Below are 18936 nucleotides of genomic sequence, written 5' to 3' on the forward strand. Positions count from 1 at the left end.
AACAGTTGCGGCGCCTTCGCCTTCAGCTTTTAGTTTACCCTTCCAACTTCCCTACGGCTACTCCAAATTTCTCTAATCTCAGTCGCCAAACTCCAAAACCCGGCGGCGGTGGGGTCCCACGCATTAGACGCGTCTGCCGGTGCGGGGACCCCGCCCTCGATCCTGACACACACACACACACTTTTCGAGCCTTCCTCGACAGACTATCTAGGAGTAGCCGACTCACCCTATCCAACTTCCCGCCCCCTCACACCCCAACAGGAAGCTCGTAGCTCGGAAATTGTCGGCGAGGCACTGGTGGGGTCACTGACGCCAAATAGGTGACACCAATAAATACCACTAGAAGAGAAGACCAGCCCAACTGCATCTCAGCATGCATCACCGACTAGTCCTTATCCTCACGGAAGGATGAATGGCGAATTCCCGGCGCCAAAAAACGGGGACCTTTTGGCTATGGAATGGTAACCCAGACAGAGGAGTCCAGATGGAGAAAACCAGCTTTAAAAAATCCGCAATTCAAGCTGGAAGACATCGCGGCGAAGGATGAATGGCCATGCGTAGTTGGTCGAGAGCGATTCCTGTAAGGAACCAGGCGACACCTCACAGTAATTAGCCTTACTCGGGCATGCGGGGCTCTGCTCGAGTGGACTGCAATTCCCTAGCTACTCGTGGGAACAATATGGAAAATAATATGGAAACCAATATTCCCGAACAACCCGTAGTAGAAAGCCCTGAAGGCACTACTATACAGATAGCGAAGCCGACCAAAAGGAAGGCGGTCAGAGTCACCTCCCTAGAGGAGGTGGATCTAATGACAGACGAGGAGGTTATTAAGGCCAGGCTGGCCGGGGCCTCCAAGAAGAAAGTAAGGGATCTGGTGGGAAAAGGCCAGGACTACATTGAAGCCAAGCGCTCGGTGATCAAGGCCAACCTCACCAAGGTGCTTGGACGACAAAAGGACAATCCCCCTAAGTCTAAAGAGAAGGCGGAGCAAAAGCTGGAAATGGCTACGCAAAAGTCTACAAAGAAGCGACAAAGGTCGGACCACAGTACGCCGCCAGCGGAAGCCAAAAAGAGGCCGAGGAAGTCAGAAATGACTTTTACACAAGCCCTTTGCTCGGCAAAGGTGGCTGTAGTATGTGATGGCTTCCCTGGAGTCAGGATGGAACCCACAAAGCTTAAGGCAGTGCAAACATCCATCTTGGAGGCTCTGGAGAGAACGCCAGAAGAAGGGCCGCAAATCAGGCTGCTAAAGAGCACATTCAAGCCCGGTTACCTGGTAATGACGTGCGCGGATAGTGCAAGCGCACAATGGCTCAGGGACACTACTCCCACTCTGAAGCCTTGGGAAGGTGCAAGCCTCCAGGCTAAGGACGAGAGTGAAGTCGAGAGGCCGTGTTCTTGCACTGTCTACATCCCAGACGAGGACGGAAAGAGGTTGGAGGCGGAAAGTGTGCTGACTCGATTAAGGGTCAGCAACCGAAAGCTCAACACCCGTATATGGACCGTTTTGGGCAAAACACCTGCAGAAAAAGGGCAGGTATGGGTCCTCTCAATGGACAAAGAGTCCTTTGAGGAACTCAACAAACTTCAAATGTGTCCTTACTTTGGCATCGGAAGAATTAAATTCCGTGTCAAGGATGATGGGTACATTAAGAAGGTTGCAGAGGCCGGACCATCGGGGTTGCAAGGCGTAACTGCCGCAACCTCGGCAGTCAAGGCTAAGCAAAAAAGAAAAGAAGTAAAACTTTCAGAGGGGCAAAGCTCTAAAGCAGCGCCAAAGAAGGTTAACACTTCGACCAAACACAAGGCTCGCCCTAAGGATGATAAGTCGAGGGAAGGAGCTAAAGAAGGAATAATCCCGAAAGAAGTCCGTACCGACTTGCAGGGGAGTGCTACAAACCCGCCCAGAAGGCTAGAAGCCACTGAGCGGGTGGCCGCTCCCATGGAAGGGGTAGAGGACACGGGAAAACCCGAAAGTTAGCCTTCAGTTTAGAGGAAGGCAGAGTAAAGGTCCTGCAGGTCAACCTTCATCATGCTAAAGCTGCGTCGGCGGTTTTGTGCAGAAGGTTTGACATGGAAGGCCTGGACTTGGCCCTACTGCAGGAACCATGGCTCCACGGAGGGAAGATTGCAGGCTTGAAGCCGCAACAAGGTAAGTTACTATACGATGCGAAAGGAGAGACACCTCGAGCATGCATTGTATATGGTAACGAAGTAAACTGTACACTGATTCCGGATCTTTGCTCCGGAGACTTTGTTACAGGTATTTTAACCGCTTCCACCGAGGAAGGTAGTAAAAGATGGTTGGTCTGTTCTGCCTACTTCGCTGGAGAGAAGGTCTTCCGCCCAGGCATAGTAGAGGACGTTATAACCTACAGCCGAAGGGAGAACCTTCATCTAATACTGGGATGTGATGCCAATGCCCACCATCTGGCATGGGGGAGTACGAACATCAACAGTCGAGGTGAGTCTTTACTACAGTTCATCTTAAGCATGGGTTTAGAAATAGCCAATATAGGAAATAAACCTACCTTCGTTACGGCCACGCGCAAAGAAGTCTTAGATGTAACACTTTGCAGTGAAAAAACGTACGATACTATAAAGAATTGGCATGTGTCAGAGGAACCTTCATGTTCCGACCATAGGCACATTCGATTTGATTTAATTACTTCGACTCGAATGGTGGCAAGGTTCAGGAACCCGAGAGAGACGGATTGGGAAGGCTATAGAGGCTCACTCGAGAAGTCTCTTGAGGGAGGAATCGGCACCATAAAAGATACGGACGATCTCGAACTGACAGTCGAAACGGTGAGGGGAGCTGTTCTGGCCGCTTACCAGGAGAATTGTCCAGAGAGAGAAAAGAAAGGAAAGAAAAACACACCCTGGTGGAATGAACACTTACAAAAGCTTAGGGCAGATGTAAGAAGGCTATTCAATAAAGCCAAATTCAACCAGGACTGGGCCATTTATAGAGAAAAACTGACGCAATATAATAAGGAGATCCGAAAAGCCAAAAGAGACTCGTGGCGAAAGTTCTGCGAGGAAGTCGAACAGGCTCCCGCATGTTCCAGAATCCACAAGGTCCTGGCTAAGGATGGTATTGTGAATCAGGTCGGCCTCTTGAAGAAAGATGACGAAACGTATGTAGAAACCCTGGAGGAAAGCTTAATAATGCTCACCAAGGTACATTTTCCCAGCTCATCCATTGACAATAATCCTTCGGTAGAGGTAGCTCATCCCAGAAGGCCTACTAAGGCGGACTGGAAATTAGCTACCGACATCACGAGACCGGAAAAAGTCAGGTGGGCCATCAATAAATTCCAGCCATACAAATCACCTGGAATGGACGGGATTTATCCAGCCTTGCTACAGAAGGGACAGGATGTGATCATCCCGCATCTAACAAAGATCTTCAAAGCTAGTTTGGCATGGAGATATATTCCAACCGCATGGCGAAGGGTGAAAGTCACATATATCCCCAAGGTTGGTAGGGTAATGGACCAGACCCCCAAGTCATACAGACCAATAAGTCTATCCTCTTTCCTAGCAAAAACGCTGGAAAGATTGATAGACAGGTATATTAGGGACGACGTGCTGATGGAGAATCCACTTAGCGATCGCCAATATGCATACCAGCCAGGAAAGTCAACTGACTTGGCGCTGGATGATCTTAACAGACTGCTCTCAAAGTCGCTAGATGACAAGGAGATAGCGGTGGCGACGTTTCTGGACGTGGAGGGAGCGTTTAATAACGTCTCCTTCGAGTCTGTAACGGACGCGCTTAAAAGAAGAGGAGTTCCTGCCTTCATATGCGAGTGGACAAAGGCGACCTTAACAAACAGGATCATTGTGTCCTCGTTAGGTGAAGCCACTATTGAAGCGAAGGCAGGAAGCGGCTGCCCACAAGGAGGAGTTTTATCCCCATTACTGTGGGCTACGCTTATGGACGACCTACTTAATACACTGACCAGGGAGGGTTTTTACTGTCTGGGTTATGCGGACGATTTGGTAATTGTAGTCCGAGGACGCTTTACCAAAATAATTTCGGAGAGACTTCAAGTCGCTCTGAGGATTGTGGACAGCTGGTGTGAGGAAGAAGGCCTGAAGGTTAACCCTAAAAAAACATCTGTTGTTCCCTTCACCAGAAAAAGAGCACTGCAAGGCTTACAGCCACTAGTGCTCAAGGGAGTAGAAATCCCATTCACAAGTCAGGCCAAGTACTTAGGTGTAATATTCGACCAGAGGCTGACATGGAATGTACACATTCAGAAAGTCACACAGAAGGCCACCATGGCCCTGAACACATGTAGACGAATGTGTGGTAAGAATTGGGGGTTAAATCCTAAAATGAACCTCTGGTTGTACACAAGGGTTATAAGGCCCATGATAACTTATGGTTCAGTGGCGTGGTGGAACAAAACGCAACAGTCCGGGGCGATTCGATTGCTCAGTAGCACACAAAGGCTTGCATGCTTGAGTGTTACCGGAGCCATGAGAACAGCCCCAACGGACGCGCTAGAAGTTCTGCTAAACCTACCTCCTCTGCATATATACATACAGAGTGAAGCCAGATCAACAGTACATCGGTTGATCCAAGGCCAAGCTCCAATAAGTATGATGCAGGGAGCTGATAACTTAAGGCTATACCAGGACATAAAGGCAGACCCCGTTCTAGGAATGCCTGTAGACCGAATGGTTACGAGGTATAGTTTTAACAAAAACTTTCAAATTATAATACCAAAAAGAGAGGACTGGGAAACTGGTCCGCCGCTAACAGCAAACTCAATATGGTATACGGACGGCTCCAAAACGGATACAGGTACGGGGGCTGGAATATATGGCATAAAACCAAGGACGGAAGTCCGGGTATGTCTAGGAACATACGCGACCGTATTTCAAGCCGAATTAGCTGCTATACACAGGTGCGCTATGGAACTAATCGGCCGAAATGTAGACAACGACTCCATCGTTATCTATTCGGATAGTCAAGCGGCTCTAAAGGCTCTTAGTTCGGTACAGGTCGATTCATGGCTGGTATGGAACTGTTTGGATGTCCTCTCTCAGGTGGGAAGTCAAAACAGGTTGACACTTGCCTGGGTGCCGGGACATAAGGGTCATCGTGGCAACGAGAAGGCCGATGAATTGGCCCGAGAAGGCGCATCTACGCCACTGGTTGGTCCGGAACCCTTCTTTGGAATCGCAAATACGATAAAAAGGGCAGCCATACACAAATGGGTGCAACAGAAGTCTCTTGAGTGGTGGAACAACTCACCAGGACAGAGGCAGGCCAAACAGTTCATCAAAGGACATTCGGCTAAATTTACAGCAGACTTACTTTCGCACAGGCGCAGGACTGTCAGAATGATAGTGGGTCTGCTCACTGGGCACTGTAGACTCAATAGACACCTGAGTCTCATAGGCCTGACAGAAGAGGACACCTGTCGTTTCTGTCTGGAAGAAGAGGAAACCGCTCTACACGTTCTGTGCCATTGCGAAGGTCTCGCACGAATGCGGTTTCTAGAACTCGGAGAGGAAAAACCGGAAGCACCAGGCTACATGAAAAGGCCACTATCAAGGCTGTTGAGTCTCATTAAGAGGACCAAGCTAGATGAAGTGCTTTAAAATAAGGGGGAAACACAATAGATCTGCAAAGGTCGCAGTGTATCAGGCTCTATTGGCCGCCCCATTTTCTACATTCTACATTCTACCTGGGCCATGCCAAAAGTATGTTCGTAACACTGCTCCCCTCTTAAATCTGATCGTCCCGATCAGCAACTCTATAGGTAGGCACAGCATGGCGGAATCTACAAGACTCTCCAGCTCTGCATGAACCCTTTAGAAAGAAATAACAGTCTACTGACTTTGAAGGATACGATCTCATCGGGTTAATACAACACACAGTAATTCGTACGCCGGTGTCTCTAAAGATCACTTCAAGCATACTTCTGACAATCTTCCAGTCCAGATTATCTAGTGCATGGCCTATCTTGGGTAAGGCCAAATTCTTGATGTCGTAATTGCACACAATTTTCTTCAAATTAGTTAGAGCACGCCATATATCCTCGTAGCTTGCCCTGTCTGTATACGACTTCCTGGTCACCATATACAGCAAAGATCGAGAACCATCTTCTAATCTCAGTACTCTTCCAACCTTAGACTGCTGGTTTTTTAACTCGTCCAAACGACCGAATTTCTTATAAAATACGGATGAGATTCCTTTAGTCATCTCAAGATCTTGGGCAACACAGTGGGCTAGAGAGACGTTATGCGGAACATTAAAAAGATCTTGCTGAACTTCTTTGGTCACGCCGAATCTAGCACTCTTTCTCTCTGCGTAATTTGACATAAATTCATTAAAGCTTGGTCGCCGGTCATCTTTGCACTCATGTTGAAGGGTTCGTGCTTCTTCTGTTTCATTTGAGCCAGCATATGGTGCAAGACGATTTATGTGAACTACTTTTGGTTTACCTTTCGGCAACTTCTTAAGGCTGTTTTAGCAGTTCAAGTACACTGCGATTTGAAATGGGCGTATCACTTACTTTTCTACACTGCTTACGCGAGACCATCTTTACTCAGTGCCGCCGGCCGACGGGTAGTTTAATGACAACAAATACATTATTCTCCATTCAAATTAGTTTTAACACGAACTAACTGACCGTACGTTCATGAGATTTGACGTCACGAAGGCGATAACGATGAAACTAAGCCCAATGATGAGTAACACGTTTCACTATTAGATTTCAGTATTTTTTAGCAATTTTCTTTAAAATTGGAACACGTTTTTCTCGATTATTACTGGACACAGAAAGGTGAAACAAAAATCAACGATTACAGAAAAAAAAACTCTTTCGAGTGATGGGCGTAAAAAGTTTGGTTATAATAGAACGTTAAACAGTATATTCCAATTTTTCAACAGAAGTTTCAAAAAAATAAAAAAAGTAAAACCATCAGTTTAAAGGCAACATAATTTCGAATAACGTGTCCAAATTTCGAGACATTTTGTCAGTAAATAACAGAGAAAACACTGTCCCTAGGTTTTGGTGCACCGATAAAACAGCCTTAATTCGGTATATTACGTCATTTATTTTCTTTTTAATTTCATATGGACCTTCCCATTGTCTTTGCAGTTTGGGAGACAAGCCTCGACGACGTTGTGGATTATAAAGCCAAACAAGATCACCTACTTCATAGCTTTCACTCTTGCATCGAGAATCATATTGATCTTTCATTCTGTCACTGGCTATCTGGATGTGTTGTCGGGCCAGTTCATGAATGTTGTTCATTCTTAACTTCAGGCGGTCGACATAATCATCGCTTGCAACATGTTCTTCGGAAGGTCTGCAGCCGAACTCTAGGTCGCAGGGTAAACGAACTTCACGACCTAATATCAGACAGGTTGGAGTCTGGCCTGTAGTTTCATTCACGGCCGAGCGGTAGGCCATTAGGAATAAATGAATGTGCTGGTCCCAATCTCTTTGATGTTCTGATACAACTTTGGACAGGTGTTTACCCATTGTTCGGTTCATTCTCTCGACCATTCCATCTGATTGAGGATGCAGGGGTGTCGTTCTGGTCTTATTGACACCAATCAATTTACAAACGTTTTGGAAAAGGGTTGACTCGAAGTTTCGCCCTTGGTCGGAGTGGATCTCCAAAGGAACACCTAATCGGCTAAAGAATTCTTTAACAAGTACCTCTGCAACGGTAGCAGCTTCTTGATTTGGTATCGCATAGGCCTCAGTCCATTTCGTAAAATAATCCATGGCTACCAGGATATATTTATTTCCATCATTTGTCTCTGGAAGTGGACCTGCAATGTCGATTGCTACTCTTTCCATAGGACTACCAACATTGTACTGTCTCATGGGTGCCCTCTTTTTACCAGCTGGCCCATTACTGGTTGCACACAGTTCACATTTACGGCACCATCTTCTTACATCATCTTTATAGTTCACCCAATAGAACCGTTCTCGAACCTTTTGCAGAGTCTTCGTGATACCAAAGTGTCCACCTGATGCACCGTCATGAAACTGACGCAATACTTCTGACACTTTACTTTTAGGTACAATCAACTGAAGCTTAGTTTCTGTACCATCATCGTTCTCAAAGGTTCTATACAGAAGATCATCTTTCAGCACTAGACAATTCCATTGGCTCCAGTAAAACTTGACTTCTGGACTACATGCACTAATGTCTTGCCAAGAAGGTCTTTCACTTCGACGCATCCAATCCAATACTCTTTTTATACACGGATCATCTGCTTGAGCGTCTTGTAGATGTTGAGGCTGCCACTGATCATTAATGACGGTGGTTCGTCTCACGGGGCAAAGTCGTTCTTCTAATTTAAGACAGTGATTACAGTTTGCACTGCACGGCCGTCTCGAAAGGGCATCAGCATTTGAATGAACTCTGCCAGCCCTGTGTTCGATCTCGTAATCATATTCTTGCAATCGTTCTAACCATCTTGCCATCTGGCCCTCTGGACTACGGAATTGTAGGAGCCATTTTAGAGCAGCGTGATCCGTGCGAAGAAGAAACTTTCTGCCATACAAGTATTTATGGAAATGCTCGCAAGCCTTTACTACGCCTAGCAATTCTCTCCTAGTAACGCAATAGTTTCTTTCTGGTTTTGACAAGACTTTGCTAAAGTAAGCGATGACTTTCTCCTGTCCATCTTGGATTTGTGAGAGAACAGCTCCTATTGCACTGTTGCTTGCATCGGTGTCCAACACAAATTTTCCTGCCTGTGTAGGGTAGCTTGGCTTGGAGATGTTGGCAAATCCTTTGACAAAACGTCGGTAATATGTACATAAGCCAAGAAAACTTCTAATTTCGTGTTTATCTCTTGGTACAGGCCAATCCTTAATTGCTGAAAGTTTTTCAGGATCAGCTGTTACACCATTACTTGCTACAATATGTCCCAAGTACTTCACTTCTCGTCGAAACAAGTGACATTTCTTTGTACTTAACTTTAAATTCTCTGCCCTCAATCGTTGAAAGACTTCTGTCAGATTATTGGCATGTTCATCGAAGGATCTTCCAACCACAATTACATCATCCAAATAAACCAGGCATGTTTTCCATGTTAGACCTCTTAAAACTGCCTCCATTAATCTTTCAAATGTGGCTGGGGCATTACATAAACCAAAAGGCATAACTGTAAACTGCCAAAGCCCTGATCCTATCGAGAATGCGGTTTTTTCACGATCAGCTGGCTCCATGTCTACTTGCCAATATCCACTTTTCAGATCGAGTGTGGAGAACCAACGAGAACCAGAAAGTGTATCCAAAGTATCGTCTATTCTGGGCAAAGGATAACTATCTTTTTTAGTTACTGCATTGAGCTGTCGGTAGTCAATACAAAAACGTGTTGAACCATCTTTCTTCTTTACTAGCACTACTGGTGATGTCCATGGACTATTTGATGGTTCAATTACCCCCTGTTTGTTCATATCTTTGATGATGTCTTCGGCTTCATCTCTTTTCGCAAATGGAAGTCGTCTAGGTTGTTGTCTGATTGGCTGAGCGTCTCCGGTATTAATTTTATGCTTTACTATGCTTGTTTTGCCATTATCCTTCTTATCCATGGCAAAAACATCTTGAAATTCTATCAGCATAGACTTCACTTTTTTTGTTCGTTCATCATCAAGATCTTGGCACGTTTTAATCATCGTCTCAACAAGCTCCTTTGTATACTTAGATTTCGACGGTTTCTCATTAGTATTCATGGAACAAATCGAAGCCACGGGAACACACTGTCCGATCAAAGTTCTTTTACTTAACTTAATAGCATTTCCCTTTAAATTCATAACTCTTACAGGGACGACATCTCGAATTCTCACCAAAGCTTTTGCCGTTAGGAACTGGGCATTATTCACATCTTCGACCATCCTTAAACTTCCCTCTCGGCAGTTACCATCAGGTCTGGTCATCAAAAATTTCTCACTATTACCGGGTATTGTTACGTCACAAGTAGTTATTAAGCTGATAACATCTTCTTTGTCTTCATGAAACGGCAACTCTTCACCACTGATCTCGAGAACTCCATCTTTGACATTCAATACAGCCCCAACTTTCCTTAGTAAATCCATCCCCAATATGAACTCTGCAGAGATATCTGCAATTAATACTCTATATTTCACTGTGGTCTGGCCAATGGATACTGACATATTAGCCTCGCCATATGTATTAATTATCTCACCAGTTGCTGTTCTAAGCTTTACTGTTGCAGGCAATAATTTAAGATGGCCTCGTACTACTTCTGGTCGTGCAATAGTTCTCGTTGCACCTGTATCTACCAAAAACGATCTACATTTATTATTGATACGACCCTCTATGTACAAGCTATGAATTCCACCTGAGGACGTAATGTTCACAGTTACTATGGGGGCTGTGTTTCTCGAGGTTGGCATTTGCCCCTTGTTATCGACCCGTTCTAGTTTTCCGACTGTTGTATCATTTTCTTGCAATTACGGCGAATATGACCTACGTCACCGCAATTCCAACATCTGGGCTCGCGTCTCTTCGGCATCGTGTTACGAACTACTTTTCGTACCATTTCTTCCAGACGTTCATCGTTTGGTTCGTCGCCTTCTTCAATGGTTCTTACTCGATGACTCCGTGAAGTTTGACTAGCTGTTTCATGTTCCAAGGCAATAGCGAGCGCTTCATCTAGAACTTTCGGTCTTGCTAGTCGTAAAGCTTTCTGTAATTCGCTTTCTTTTAACCCATTGACGAAGGTATCTACAGCAATTTCTTCTAAAATGTTGTCTGGTACCTCCGGATAAGCCAACCGCACTATACGAACAACATCTGCTTCAAACTCTTGCAAATTTTCACTTGCTCGTTGAATTCTACTTCTTAGTTGCGCCTTGTAGACTTGTTGTAGGTGGGCATCTCCATAACGTTTGTCTAGTCGGGTAAACAAGGTCTAGTAACATTTTTCTCGACCCTTTGGAATCGATCTTAGGATATCTGCAGCATCATCTCGTAAAGCAGCAGTCAAGGAAACAGCTTTTTCTTGTTCTGTCCAATGATTGGCTGTCGCAATAGCTTCAAATTGTCTAAGGTATATGGACCAAGAAGACTTTCCATCAAATGGTGGCAATTTGAATCTCATATTATGTGTCGTTTCGTCTCTAGGTGATTCTTCTTTCACTACCGGATCTAAGGCTATTGTATTAACTGGTGGTAGCACTTTTGTGTTAGTTATCATGGTCTCTAATTCTTTGATCTTCTCTTCTACTTTATCGAATGTTCTTGAGACTTCTTCAAATTTCTCATTGTTTTCATTACATACTTCGTCGAATCTTCTAGACATATTTTCGAATTTCTCGTCGTTTTGTCTAGCTACTTCTTTAATAATTTGTGAAGTCTCGTCGAATCTTTTGGAAACATTCTCATCATTCTTTCTAGAACTCTCTTCGATCATTTGCGAGACATTCTCAAATTTTCCATCAATTATTTTCGTTAAAACTGCTTCTTCTGCTGATTGAAACTGAAATGTCTCTGGGTCTTCTCCATTCTTGTTAAGCACAGTCTTCAGTCGTTCTTGGAGTATCTTCTTGGACCCACTGCAGTCTTCATCGCGTTCTTCTAGCTGCTCACGCAACTGTTTTACTGAAAGTTCTACTAGCAGCATCTTTGGTCAGGTACACACGTACTTTTTAAATGTTCTTTTATACGAAGATCACAACCGAACTACGCGGATGTTCCCGACGAATAATACTTTTTTTTTTTCAAAAGTCTTTTTCAAAAGTCACTGTTGAATTTATTTTTTCTTTACTCACACCGTAACACCACTGTAGCGAGATTAAATAAAACGAGCGGTTCGAATTTATATACATATATTTATTTATAACTTTACAGTTCGGTAGTATCTTAACAACTAAACTCTACTTCTAACATTGTTACCTATATATACTACAGTTACTAGGTTGGAGAATATTCTGGCGTTGTCCCACCTCTAATTCGCCTACGTGACCGATTATTCTCTCTCGCACTCGATACGCTGCGAAGTTTCGAGAGTATTAGAGATGCAATGCAACCGTTACCTGGGCCATGCCAAAAGTATGTTCGTAACACTATAATGAGAATCTTTCATCTATTGATATCTCACTATGCAGTCTATCACTGGCAACTATATTACAATGGAAGACACTAAAATACGTATATGACAGTGATCACTTTCCAATCATAATTAACATCCTAAATGACAAACAAGAAACAACACATCCAATTTACCAGACGTGGAAAATAAAAACCGCTAATTGGGACCTTTTTCAGCAGTATGTCGATGAAAAACTATGCAACTTTAAATTATATAAAAATATTGACAAAAACATATGTACATTAAATAATATAATGATATCGGCAGCCCATAAAGCTATCGGTAAAACAAAAATTTGTAATAGGACACCGGTCCCCTGGTGGAATGATCAAATTGCCAAATCATTATATGCAAGCAAACACGTACTGAATATTCTTAAAAACATAAAACAGATGCTAATCTCCTGGAATTTAAAAAGCTTAGGGCGAAAACTCGATATTTAAATAAAAAAAGCAAAAGAGAGTCTTGGCATGATTATGTTGCCTCAATAAACCCCGCAACTCCTATCGAAACCATCTGGAAAAAGATCCGAAACCTTAAAGGATCAAACAACCACATCAATAGTAATACTCTTTCTTACAATAATAATCTTGTTACCTACAAAAAAGACATATCTAACGTATTAGCCGATGTGTATCAACTAAATTCTAGTGATAGCAAGCTAAACTTAAATTTCATGAAAAACAAAAATCATGAAGAATCCTTTAAAATTTCAATCCATGACAGCAAATCGCCCCTAAATGAAAACATAACTCTACAAGAATTTGATTATTCTCTAAACTGCCTTAAAAATACCACTTCTGTTCCAGATGATATTCCACCTATTTTCTTGAAAAATATTTCAGAATCAGGTAAACTTATCCTCCTAGAACTATTTAACTCAATATTTTTCAATAATATATTTCCCAAGATATGGTGCCATGCAATTATCATCCCAGGTCTTAAACCCAACAAACCTAAAGACGATCCCTTGTCATATCGTCCAATCTCGTTGACATGTAATATGTGTAAACTAATGAAAAAGATTATAAATAACATACTAGTATGGCATCTAGAAAGCTTAATGTTATTATCCCCCTATCAAAGTGGGTTTCGTAACGGCAGATCCACTACCGACAATATTATACAATATTGCTTGAGTCTGAAATCCATGAAGCATTTCTAAACAATCAAAAATTACTAGCTGTCTTTATTGATATCAGTAAAGCTTTCGACACTGCATGGAAATATAACATACTCGTATTTAAAACACTACAAAAATTTGAAATTGAGGGTCACACACTAGCTTTTATACAAAATTTCTTAACTCATAGACACATTGAAGTAAGAGCTAACGGTTATAACTCTAGTCCACACTCTCTTGAACATGAAATTCCGCCAGGCTCCATTTTAAGCCCAACATTGATTCTGATTGCAATAAATAACATCTTGGACGAAATGAGATTACCGATTTAAGCCAATTTATACGCAGACGACTTGATTATCTACCACAAAAGCAGAAGTGTGGAATGTGCGGCTAAAGTAATACAGAAGTTTTTACACACTCTGGAAAAATGGTCACTTAAAATACTTTAACTTTTCTCCTGAAAAAACACAGTACATAATATTCAGCAAACGAAAAAATATAAAGAACGTTAATCTAACTTTAAATGGACATACTCTAAAAGAACAAACGAAATAAATTACCTGGGGTTAACTCTAGATTGCACCCTAACTGGAAAAGCCATATACATACCATGCAAAAACAATGTCAACCTAGAATTAATCTCCTCAAAATTCTCTCAAATTGTACGTAGGGAGCAGATACAAGAACTCTATTAAACTTATACCAATCACTTATACGTAGCAAATTAGACTACGGCTCAATATGTTATGGTACTGCCAAAAAAACTACATTAAAAAAACTAAACTCAATTCAAACAACGTCACTAAGAACTGCTCTGTGCGCATTTAGAACTAGCCCAACCAATAGCCTTCACTTATGAAGGCAACAATTGTCACTACATTATGCAACTCGTGTATCATCAAATCATCAAAATCCCATGCATTCAAATATCTTAAAATCTAAATGTATTAGTAATTACAAAAGTAAACTTGTGAATACACTCCCTTTTCATGAAAGAATCAAATTCAGTGGTTACGACTGTAAGCAGTTTAGTACCATCATAAATCCAACCTAAAACTTTCCCTCTTGGTCAACTAGTCCACCAATTGTAAATATATCCCTTACTCGCTATCCCAAAACATCCAATAACCCAACAGTAATACATCAATTATTATACCATGAAATAATATCCCTATATCCAAATTCTAAACATATCTACACTGATGCATCAAAAACTCAATCAGGGCTAGCAGCGGCTTACATACATGGAGCAGACCATTTTAAAATACGACTCCCTCTGATTTGTAGCATATTTGTCTGGAGAAGCACTGGCTATTTTAGAGACACTGAAAGTTTGCAGAAGAAAATCCGCACCTCATTATATTATAATACCTGCCTCATTAAGTACACTAAAAGCTTTACAGCAATTGTATCCATCAAATGAAATTATAATGCTAATAAAAAATAAACTCATACTACTATCAACAAAAAACATAGAAAGAACCTTTTTATGGGTGCCATCACACGTGGGAATCAAGGGAAACGAAGCAGTGGACCAACTTACGAATAAAGCTGCACTAGATGAAAGCATCCCTGTGTAACACATGCTAACAAGAAACGACCATAAAACCTCCATCAAAAAGCATATTACCAACTTATGGCAGAGTAACTGGAATTCCACATCCAACAAATTAAAAGATGTTATAGAAACGGTCGGCACCACCTTACCACTCCCACTTTGGGAGTTGGTGAAACTTTGTGAACAAGTGATAATAACTACGATTAGGACATACTATACTAACCCATATTCACTTAATAAATAAAGAAACCATCCCTTTCTGCCACAACTGCAAGATCCAAATCACTGTGTTAGAATGCAAAACATACACCCAAGAAAGAAGGAAAAATAACATCTCTACCAACATGAAGGATCTACTAAGCTGCCAGTTCAACCAAGTGCTGAAATATTTGAGGCATTAAATTTTAAAGTGTTTAATAGAATATATTTAAGTTATATATACATTATAAGAAATTGAATACTTGTAATTTGTGTTTGTACCCCCTGCTAATAACTCTTAGTAGTTGATGCATGGTCATTTTTGTTTAAATAAAAAAAAAATATGAATGAAAATATTATAAAATATTAAAATGTAATATAATATCACACAAAATGGATTAAATTTGATTTATAATATAATTTAAATGTTTTGTCATAATCTCAAAATTATGTAGAAGAACTGGGACAAGGAAGGAGCCTCCATGAGATCAATAGTGGAGCATCAACTACAAAGTAAACACTATTTACGGCGTCCCCTGAAAACTTCTACTAGTAGACGGCCTTCCAACACCCGATCAAACCAAATCAGATGATAAACATCAAGCCACAACGGTTCTTCTCAGAGCCAACACTGACAGTAGCAAGCATAAATATCGAGGGCATCACTACAGCCAAACAAGACATCTTATCAGAATTTGCAAGAACACAAAATGTGAGATTGTGCATCCAGGAAACGCGTAGAGACCTAACTGCAGCGAGACCGAAAGTCTCCGGTATGATACTGATTGCGGAGATACCACACAATAAGCATGGAAGCGCGGTATTTGTGAGAATTCAAACCATAGTCTCATCTGTGGGAACAACAAATGTACGTGGTATAGAGAATAATCACTGAGATCGGAAAATGCACAATAACCTCGGTATACGAGCCCCCAACCAGCCTTTTATATTTTCACCCCCAACTAACTTCCAATCACAACCCAATCAGCTTATACTGGGAGACTTTAACAGTCATAATTTACTCTGGAGCTATGCAGATTCGGACGCAAATAGAGACGCAGTAAAAGCATTGACCGAAACGAGTGGCCTCACGTTAATCCATGATCCTAAACTTCCACCATCTTTTCAGAGTAAAGTTTGGAAAAGAGAATATAACCCGGATATCTGTTTTTCAAGTAACAACCTCGAAGACGAAGACTGATGTACCAAAGTAGTATATGGCCCAATATCAAAAGCTCAGCATAGACCAATTGGTATAAATATCGTTCCAATTGTCAGACCATAAACTATTCCATTCAGAAGGACATTTAACTTCAAAAAGGCAAACTCGCCAAAGTATGCAGATATGCTAGATTCTGAGCTGCTACGTCTTGAACCAAAAGTAAAGAACTATGAAAAATTTGGAGAGGTACTCAAAAATGTGTCTAGAAAAGCTATCCCCAGAGGATGTAGACAACAATATGTTCCCGGGATGTCCAGCGAGTCCAAAGAACTAATGAGAACATACGAAACCCTCTATTCCACTGACCCTTTTAGCCAAGAAACGGTTGACTGCGGAGCAGTACTACTCCAATAGCTATATCAAGCCAGACAAAAAAAGTGGATTGAGACTCTGGAAAAAATGGACATGACACATAGTAGCAAAATAGCATGGAACCTTTTAAAAAACTTAGCGGTGATCGAAAAGAACATAAACCACCTTGCAAGGTTACAGCACCGAGTCGCTGCTCAACTCCTTATGAATGGAAGAACTACGAACCGATATAAGGGCCCAAACACTAGAAGAAGATTGGATTCGGAGACAAACCACCTAGGTACTCCTTTTACACTAAAAGAACTTCACGATGGTACGAACAAGTTAAAAAACGGGAAAGCTGCTGGTGTGGATGATATATGCAGTGAACAAATAAAGCATCTAGGCCAAGGAGCAAAAAACTGGATCTTGCAATTTTATAACACGTACTGCAAAACCTGCAAAATTCCAAAATCATGGAGGAAATCTTAAGTAATAGCCTTGTTAAAACCAGGAAAGGACCCAGAAAACCCCAGTAGCTACAGACCTATCTCGCTGTTGTGTCACTTTTTCAGACAATACGACAGACACATACTCGCCAGAATAGAAAACAATGTCGACAAGCACCTCATCCCACAACAAGGAGGATTCAGACCCGGCAAATCTTGCACCGCTCAAGTCCTCGCACAAACAGAACACATTGAAGAGGGCTTTGAAGAAAAACTTATAACAGGGGCTGCTTTCGTAGATTTGACAGCAGCATATGACATAGTAATGCACAAAATATTGCTCCGCAAATTATACGACACTCTCAATGACCACCATCTGGGTAAGGCAGTATATTCCTTCTAAAGTAAGTAGGTGGAGAGTTAAAATGGACTCCCACAGAGAAGTGTTTTAGCACCCATGCTCTTTAATATATACACAAATGACTAACCTACGCCGACCGAAACCAAGCACTTCCTCTATGCTGACGATCTTGCAATATGTGCTCAAGGAAATAATTTTGGAGAAGTGGAGAAGAAACTCGAAACTGCCTTAAAAACAATGACAGCGTACTACCTGCAGAATTCCCTGAGACCCAATCTCTCTAAAACCCAAGTCTGCGCTTTCCACCTTAGCGCAAAGGAAGCCAAGCGAAAACTCCAAATTGCGTGGAATGGTAATACATTAGAACACACAAACCAACCTATATATCTTGGAGTAACTCTATACCGGTCCTCACCTACGGACAATATTGCATAAAAACAAGAGGAAAAGTAACAACTAGGAAAAACATACTCAGAAAGCTAACGGAAAGTAAATTGGGTGCACGTCCTGGCATTTTAAGAACAACAGCACATGCACTGTGTTTCTCAACTGCTGAATATCCGTGCCTCGTTTGGGGCAGATCTGCCCACACCAAACAAGTTGATACTGCGTTAAATGAGATATGCATGATAGTAAAGGGGTGTATGAAACCAACGCCACTCTCAAATCTATATAAAGCGGTGGGTTTTGCAGAATCCTCAACACGCAGAGGCGTTGCAGAGCACATAGAGAAAATTAAACAGATCGCGGTCGAGCGGCATGCCCTATACAACGCTCGAACACCACGAAAGCGACTAAAATCTAGGAAAAGCTTCCTTGAAACAGTGCAGGATGAACAGCCTGAGTATTTTCCTCTTCCCCAGGTTCAATGGACCGGCCAGTCCCTAGACTTTAAAACGTGGAAAACTATGAATAAGATAAAAACGGGGATCGCTCCAGTAAAATCAAATATGGCAAAATGGGGAAAAATCGACCAAGATGATGTGAACTGTGACTGTGAAGAAACACATAATATGGAACATCTTCTTACATGCAGAAACTGTCCTCATCGATGTACCCTCGAAGATTTGTGGCTCGCCAACAAAGATGGAACCGACGTACCCCGATACTGGGCCGAAATTTTATTAATGACATGTCCGGACACGATAAAGTAAAGTAAGTATGTAGAAGAATGACAAATAATTGCAATAAAAATTTTATTACACTGGTGCATTTAAGAACAAGTTTTTAAAGAGTTCAACTAAGTTTGTTTTTTAGATGAACTTAGAAAAATAAATAAATAAAAATCAAAATTCTTACATTTTTAACTAGTACTGCTTTCTTATTCGGTGTCCACGACAAAACTTCTTGTCGTGTTCAGAATCAATGAAAGCCACATGCATCTTAATATTTCTTGATTCCTCTTATATACTCGTATCCATCTATAATGCTCTTCCATATATTGATAGTGAAGTTAAGTAATTTTATAGCCCTGTATTTGGATAAAGTAAATAATGGTACGTTATTATCTAATAATAAATTTGTTATATTGAGATGATGATTGTTATCGAGATGCCATCGATACACTCTGTATACTTGTTGCTGCAAACAATGCTCGTTCTACACGAATCTGTAAAAAA

General features: G+C 41.7%; 1 protein-coding gene across 1 annotated transcript; it reads left to right on the top strand.

The window, feature by feature from the left end:
* The first annotated feature begins 2076 nt into the window (after positions 1-2076).
* On the top strand, positions 2077-15587 carry LOC140435854 (uncharacterized). The gene is made up of 2 exons (XM_072524570.1): positions 2077-3186; positions 15450-15587. The coding sequence occupies exons 1-2, from the start codon at positions 2077-2079 to the stop codon at positions 15585-15587; spliced, it is 1248 nt and encodes a 415-aa protein (XP_072380671.1).
* Positions 15588-18936: the final 3349 nt, after the last annotated feature.

This window comes from Diabrotica undecimpunctata, chromosome 3, assembly GCF_040954645.1.
Source record: "Diabrotica undecimpunctata isolate CICGRU chromosome 3, icDiaUnde3, whole genome shotgun sequence".
In the NCBI taxonomy this organism is placed as follows: domain Eukaryota; kingdom Metazoa; phylum Arthropoda; class Insecta; order Coleoptera; family Chrysomelidae; genus Diabrotica; species Diabrotica undecimpunctata.

Excerpts from the sequence above, each read along its gene's own strand:
- LOC140435854 (XM_072524570.1), top strand. The coding sequence starts at position 2,077 with ATGGAAGGCCTGGACTTGGCCCTACTGCAGGAACCATGGCTCCACGGA. Across the intron at positions 3,187-15,449 it reads GCTTAATAATGCTCACCAAG|AAGAACTGGGACAAGGAAGG; the intron begins GTACATTTTCCC and ends AAAATTATGTAG.